We start from the raw sequence: 7,474 nt of genomic DNA on the forward strand, positions 1-7,474 counted from the left end.
GAGGACTTGAAGCAGGCAGGCACATGACATGCCTGCAGTGAGGAGTTGATGACCTCATCTCTCCTGGTTGGAGCTCAAAGGGATCAATGATTTGTAAAAGGAGCTGTTGGTGTTGACATCTCAGGGCAGACTGCTGAACATGAGTGAGCAGCTCTCTGATGGAACCTTTAATGCACCACACTAAATTACTGCCACACCACCTCTGATTGGTGGAGCCAACATTCGCACTGACATAACTTCCTGTGAGTTTCACTCAATAATAATTCTTAACAGACTCTGATTTACTTTGTAGGTTTTTTTCTTCCTGTGTTCTTCAGCTCTTTGTATTTGTTAACGTCCTCGTTATACTTTGTGTTTAATTGATTTCATTCACCACGTTTGAATTTAAACTCTTTTAGTTGCTTTTAACCGATTCCCACACTTCACCTTCTAATTTCACCCAAACTCTTAAGCATAGCATGTTTTTAATGTCACTGTTAAAGTTATTCAGCAGATTCAGGTTACTAAGACATCAGTGGCGGTCCTAATCTGCTTGGCGCCCTGGGCGAACACTCCCTCTTACACCCATGACTAATTAATATTGTGCTGAACTTTTCTTGTCCATCTTCCATTGGTTTTAATTTTGCACTCCAGTATGAACACCCATCCCCCAACCCAAAGAGCACCACAACATAACCTAAAAGACCTACTCCTTAGTGCACAGATTCCTTTGTCTAGGGTTTATTTCTGGGATTTCGCACAACCCAGGATTCAAATCATGAATCGATAATCAAATCATGAATGAAATGTGCGCTATTTTGGAAGCAGCAGGGCTCCCCTCCCCTTTAGACGGGTTGTTTGTGAGACTTTAAATCACCAAACTGTAAATTATAAATTTTTAATTGTTATTGATCCCTTTACCCCGAGTCCTAAAGTGTGTATTTATTTTCTTACTCTTCTTATATTTATTGTTTGTTTACTTGCACTGCTGTAACTGGAGCCTCGTCCTCTTGTCTCTCTATATACTGGACTGTATGTAGCGGAGATGACAATAAAGTTTACTTTGACTTCAGCAGCAAGCCCTCTCCTCCCTGTGCCGCAAGCAGCAGGCACACCCTGCAAACGGAGGGTGCCCTTACTCCCAGCAAATGCGTGATCAAAAAGTGTTCGGTGCCTATGCCTTTCCCACTATGCTCTGGCATGATGTCGGGGCAGCATAAGCACAAGCAACTTTTCTTTTTTTTTTGCCGATGCAAATGGAAGAAAGCAGTCTTACATAAATGTGTTTAATATGTGCATTGAAGGACATATCCTGTTTAAAGATGACTCCAAGGTTCCTCACAGTGTTACTAAGGGCCAAGGTAATGCCATCCAGACTAAGAATCTGGTTAGATACCATATTTCTAAGATTTTCAGGGCCGAGTACAATAACCTCAGTTTTGTACTTGGATGGAGCCTTACTTAGGCTGTAAGCCCTCTTTTATGCAGATTGAAGTGTGCCAGACCATGCAGACAATTGGGTGCCTGAAGATCCCATGACACTCCAAGAGGAAATCACTGGCTGATTGTGTGCACCTGTGGGTATAAAAGGCTGAAGATCCTTTGCGGTATGGGGACAGGTCTAATGATTAAATTGTATGCTGTAGGAGTAAAAGGATGGATGTTTAATTGGATATGGGATTTTTTTTATGCGGCAGAACTATTCAAGTTAAGATAGGGTCACATTTGTCAGAACCATACAAAACAGAAAATGGAACCCTGCAGGGTAGTGTAAGAAGTCCAACATTGTTTTTGGTTATGTTTAATGATATTTTTAAAGAGCTGTCTGATAGTTATGGTAAATCATTTTCTGCTGATGACTGAGCAGTTTGGGTAAGGGGGAGGAATGGTGACCATCTCGTTAAGAAGCTTCAAGAGGGGATAGATAAGGTGGAAAAGTGGGGAATGGAGTGGGGTTTTAGTTTTCTCAATCGAAAATCTAAAGTAGTGTTTTATACAAATAGGAAAATAGGGAAAAAGTTGTTCTTGTATGGGGAAGGGTTAGAAAGGGTGGAGAGCTTTTGTTTTTGATGGGAGAGGCGTGAGTTGATGGGAGAGGCGTGAGTTTCTCAAAATGGGCTCATTGAGTCAGCACGGATAAGATCTTGGAGAGGCTACGGTTGCTGTGAATACTCAGAATAAGATCTCTGACTGCAGACTGGATATATCTCGGAAGGACTAGCTCGGAATAACCTCTCTGGGTGCAAATTGGATGACATCTCGGGGAGGCACACTGCCGTGAGTTCTCAGAAATCGGCTCCTTGAGCACAAGAAATGGCAACATCACAGAACGCAAGTATGGCGAAGCTCGCGGCTCTCCAACGGGAGATTGAGAGACCAGTGTTGGACTGTAGAACTGCTTTGAAATTCATATGAGCTGTTCGCACTAAAGTAAAAAGCACCATCACTTCATGCGGATACCCCTTTGGTGCGAGCAGCAAGGCTGGAGCTGAACAACAACACCCTGATAACGACTGTGTTTAGTCTGTTCCTTCCCATTCCATGCAAGGCCACCAGGGTTGGCTGGAAGACTGTTTACTTAGCCTGGCGGGGCGAAGGACACTGTCTCAGCTGAACTCTGGACACACACACACACACACACACTTACACTGATATGCACACACTGATTCCCCCTCCCTTTCCAAATGCCTTCGATGCTTGTGCCCTACCGGGGAAGATGGCAGTCGACTGGACCAGCGCAGACATGCTGCAGGACCGGATGCGCTGTCTACACCGGCTCTCTCTTACCCTTTACACGCCCCTGTTGCTTGTCTTGTGTTTCTATGGTGTATTGATAGTCATGTGCTTTTTGTGCTGAGGTGTTTTTTCTGTTATCAAACTGTTCTCCCACTAGGAGCTCAGTTTGAGTGGAGTTTTTTTTCCTCCTCCTCTTACCTCATGTTATGTATTTTCGTTTTGTTTTTTTTCCTATCAGCCTACCTTTCTGATATGTCGCCCCAATGTGATGTTTGTGTAAAGTTGGTCAGAAGGTTCCTTTGTAAGTGCGCATGCGCCATTAGCGTGCTGCCTGCTGTAACTAATTTCCTTCGGGATTAATAAAGTATTCTGATTCTGATTTTTTGGGAGTAGTTTTTGATAGGAAGTTAACTTGGAAAACTCACATAGAGCACATTGTGGAGAAATGTAAATAGGTTCTTAATATCATGAGGTGTCTAGCAGGGTTGACATGGGGCACCAGTTTTGAAGCACTCAAAAGTATCTATGTCACATTAATTAGATAAATAGGGGCAGCGGTTAAAACTTGGTTAAAGAAACTGGATGCTATCCAAACTCGTGCACTGAGGATTTGTTTAGGGGGCGGTTAAAACACTGCCAGTATGTGCTCTTCAGTTGGAAGCTGGAGAAATGTGTCTGCATATTAGAAGGCAGCAGTTGATGACTAATTATTGGGTGAATTTGAAAGGTCACAACAACAATCATCCTGTTAAGAAGGTGTTGGAAAATTGTTGGGAGAGAGGTAAAGAATTTAAAAATAGCTTTGGATGGGTTGGGAATGAGAGGGCAAGAGCAGTTAAGGCATATGAAAAGAGATTTAGCCAGACAGTGTTGTGGCCTTTAAGGGGGATAATAAAACTAGAGGGAGACAGTTGTATAGGGTACAAAATACAGCAGAAGTTAAAAGAAATAAAGGAATGAACAGGTGGGAGGAGATTGTTATGTGTAGAATAAGTACAGGGCATTGTTACCTTAATGGCACTCTTTTTAGGATGGGGAAACATTTAATGGGGATACGTAATTGGTGTGGTGTTATGGAAACAATTGAGCATGTATTTATTAACTGCAGAAGGTATGGTAACCACAGGAGAATGATATGGGTTGGGGGGGGAGTCACGTTTAACAAGGTGGTTGACTGGCTAAGTAACACCAGAGGGTGGCAGTAATGCATCTTCGATGGATGCAAGCTGCTGTTAAACTGGAGGAAGAAGAAGCAGCACTATTGGGACTGTTGCTCAGAAGTGAACATGCAGTGTCCTCCTCTTCTGCCTTGCTTTTGAACTTTGTTTGCTAAACCTGTTTGCAGTTTTGCATTTTGTCTGTTAAACTCGGTATACTGTTGAACTTGGTTTTAGTAGAGCTTTGTGATGCCGGTCTGCCTTAGTTAACCCTTAGCTTTTAATCTTGACTTTTTTTTCCTTTTGTTAATTGTTTGCCCAGTGGTCTGCTGAACAACCCTGTCGGGTTTCTGTTTAAAGTTTGCAATAAAACCTTTAACTTTACTCAATTTTCCTGTGGGTCTTGTGTATGTTACTCTCCTCCTGTCACCTAGCAGAGGGGGTCGTAACAATTCGGTAAATAACATACCAGCTAGAGGTAGTGGACTGTGATCACACAATTACCCTGAGACATGCTGAACCATCTGCTTAAGGTTAACCTGCTGATGATGAACAACCTTGGAATCCAATGATAACTTTATTTATTTCACAGAGCAGTGGTGGCAGCTTCCTCAACACACTGAGGTGGATAGAAGGAAACCCAACTCCCGGACAAATTTTGATTGCACATTAATTAGCTCCTTATCTCCAATTTATAATGATCAACACAAACTTCAGCAGAGACAAGTCCCAGTTTAACATTACTATTGCCCAGCATGCCATGCAGTAGTGTCAGTTTGCAAATGTGCAATGATTCCTGCTCCAATCTCTTTCACTTTCACAGATTGCTGTGTGTCGTGACCTTTGACCTGCTAAAGAAAGTCCACTGTGGATTATTCATTGTTGTGTTTGATACCTAGAACTGTGAGGAAGAACGGTACACAGTTAATCAGGGTCCCCTCATTCTGAATTAGGAAAGCTCGGCAGGCCGGTTGGCGCCTTGTGGAGGGCCGCGGCCATGCATTGAGTATATGTGCTTGAAATGTGAACATTTTTCTGCTATAGTCAATGGACTAAACCAGAGAAGAAGAAAACCGACTTTACCATGAAGCTCCTCAGTGTGGATCAGTATAATATCAGTCTTATGTCTGCAGTTTAGTGTAAGCACAACTTTCACATCATATTCATCTCACCACAACTAAAACATGGTGACTGACCTCAGAGTTTCAAGTCCACATCCTGGACTCTCCAGAAAACCACACAGCTGCTTCACTCTTGAATCCTGCAGCTTGTTGTTCAACCTCAGGTCCAGCTCTCTCAGATGGGAGGGGTTGGACTTTAGTGCTGCTGCCAGATAATCACAGCTGATCTCTGATAGACCACAGCTCACCAATCTGTGTAAAGAATTAAAGTTTTAAGTTTATTAGACAAAGTCTGTGCTTGAAATCATTCAGTGTTTCATAATCAGTCCAGAGCTGAAGAACATTCAAAATGTCATAGTTTACAAAATGGAAACTCCAAACAGCCAACAGGAAGCAGCTTGAAAATAACACAAGAGAAAATAATTTTTCATATTAAACTTGTACATTTCTAACAGGAGTATTTTAAAGACAGTGTCACTGATGATCAACTTCTCTTCACTACAAGTTTGAGTAATAGATGCACGATAGACTGGACCATGTATGCATGCTTTCCAGCAAACTTTTATTATTACAGTTGCTGCTACATACAAATGGCTGCAGCTTTGCAGCTCGCAAACGCACACTAAAAGCAACAACAACAACACTCAGGACTCAGTACAGCCTTTAAATACTGGTGTGGGGTGATTGCTTATACCGCGTAGGTATACTGGCTCATTTGACAGATTTCTGCTTGCAAAGACACTTTGAAACTCTAATCGGTATGTTTCCTGTCATACTAGAAGGGATCAAACTCTAGAGCAGGGGTCCCCAATCCCAGTCCACGAGGGCCGGTGTCCCTGCAGGTTTTAGATCTCACCCTGGGTCAACACACCTGAATCACATGATTAGTTCATTACCAGGCCTCTGGAGAATTTCAAGACATGTTGAGAAGGTAATTTATCCATTTAAATCAGCTGTGATGGATCAAGGACACCTAAAACCTGCAGGGACACCGGCCCTCGTGGACTGGGATTGGGGATGCCTGCTCTAGACCTTTGTTCATTTGGTCAGTGCAGGATGCTTTTCCACCTGAAGAAAGACCAGCACCTTATTCAAGGCAGGGACATTAGCACTTCCATGGGAGAGCAACACTGCACAAACAGGCACAGCACAGCCACTGAAGTACAAGGACAAAGAGAAAGGCGAGTGAGAAGACTCTGGTGGTGTGGATGGACCCTTTAGGGGCTCCAAGACTGAGGAAGAAACCTCCATGCTAAGGATGCTGCAGTGATCTGGGGAACTCGGTCCATTCTGAGGCTGCACCATGACTTACAGACTTCGGCCAAATGAACATCTCGTGATCCAACAGTGCACAAGCTGTGAGCAATCAGCTGTTTAATCATATACACAGATTCTTTCATCAGCTGTAATGTGAATGTACTGATTGTCAAACATCTCCCTATCACCACTCCACTGTCAGCCTTTAAATAAACCCTGCTCAAGTCTGTGACTTCTTTTTGAAGTCGAAAGGAAAAACTGTTGTTCAGTCGTTTGGAAAGACTTTAAGCACTCAAAATTCTTCACATATGTCTTCAGACATTTCCCGAACAATTATGAACTAAAGAAATCAATCAAAGATCTGAAATATAAATAAAGATAAGAGCTGCAATTAGTGAAATCACCTTAGAGTTTCCAGTCGACAGTTTGGATTCTCCAGTCCAGCACACAGAAGCTTCACTGCTGAATCCTGCAGGGTGTTTCCGCTCATGTCCAGGTCTGTTAGATGGGAGGGGCTGGACAGAGATGGGGCGATAACTTCACAGTGAGTTTCTGAGAATTCCGAACTAGTCTGTCTTTGATTATAGAAAATAAAATGTGTTATTATAAAAGAAGAAAATCTGCATCATAAACACAGTATGAATGTATATGAAGACAAAAAGAGTGACATCATAATCTAATGAACATCTACTCTTCGCGTCTGTGCTTCAGCTTCTTACTGTGTTTGACAAGACACAATGATTCATTCTCTCTCAGACCTGCTGACTTTTAATAACTATCTTTGTTTAGTTTTAATCTGCAGATGAAGGAGGGAAGATGGCATCACATTAAGGGTTCCATAATGTCCAGTCTGTCAGTGAGATCTGATCTAGACTATTATCCAGATTTATAAAATAAGTCTCCATGAGCACTTGTTTATCCACATTGTTCTCAGATGTAATAATTAAGTTTGCCTATGTAATATCACATCATATTTATTTGTATAGCACATTTAAAGACCAAAGTATACAAATGAGGCAGGGGAAATGTAAACGGAACACACTGACATAAGACAGAGACCTTCAAAGTAAAACAGGAAACACATACACGTGATGACACAGACTCAGAGACCTACTACACTAAGGGGATACACCAAACAGAGGGAACACAACTAAACCCTGGGAAACCCAAAACAACAGTCATAAAAAACTATCAAAAGTGAAAGTACAGAGGTAAGTGACGGGA

The 7,474-nt window shown here is 42.3% G+C and overlaps 1 protein-coding gene across 2 annotated transcripts in view; it reads right to left on the reverse strand.

Annotated features, from left to right (window-relative positions):
* The window catches only part of LOC106632616 (ribonuclease inhibitor-like), a 20,815-nt gene extending 13,347 nt beyond the window's left edge, over positions 1 to 7,468 (reverse strand). The window contains exons 1-2 of one of the 2 annotated variants that reach the window (XM_042216231.1): positions 6,655 to 7,468; positions 5,069 to 5,245 (exon numbers count right to left, since the gene is read on the reverse strand). In XM_042216231.1, the coding sequence (XP_042072165.1) occupies positions 5,069 to 5,245; positions 6,655 to 6,740 (263 nt within the window). In that variant the 5' untranslated portion in view covers positions 6,741 to 7,468. The remainder of the gene's footprint in view (positions 1 to 5,068; positions 5,246 to 6,654) is intronic. The other variant, XM_042216230.1, reaches the window with a different exon arrangement.
* Between the last annotated feature and the right edge of the window lie 6 nt (positions 7,469 to 7,474).

This window comes from Haplochromis burtoni, unplaced genomic scaffold (genome assembly GCF_018398535.1).
Source record: "Haplochromis burtoni strain Fernald_Lab_line unplaced genomic scaffold, NCSU_Asbu1 Contig_973, whole genome shotgun sequence".
Taxonomy (NCBI): Eukaryota; Metazoa; Chordata; class Actinopteri; order Cichliformes; family Cichlidae; genus Haplochromis; species Haplochromis burtoni.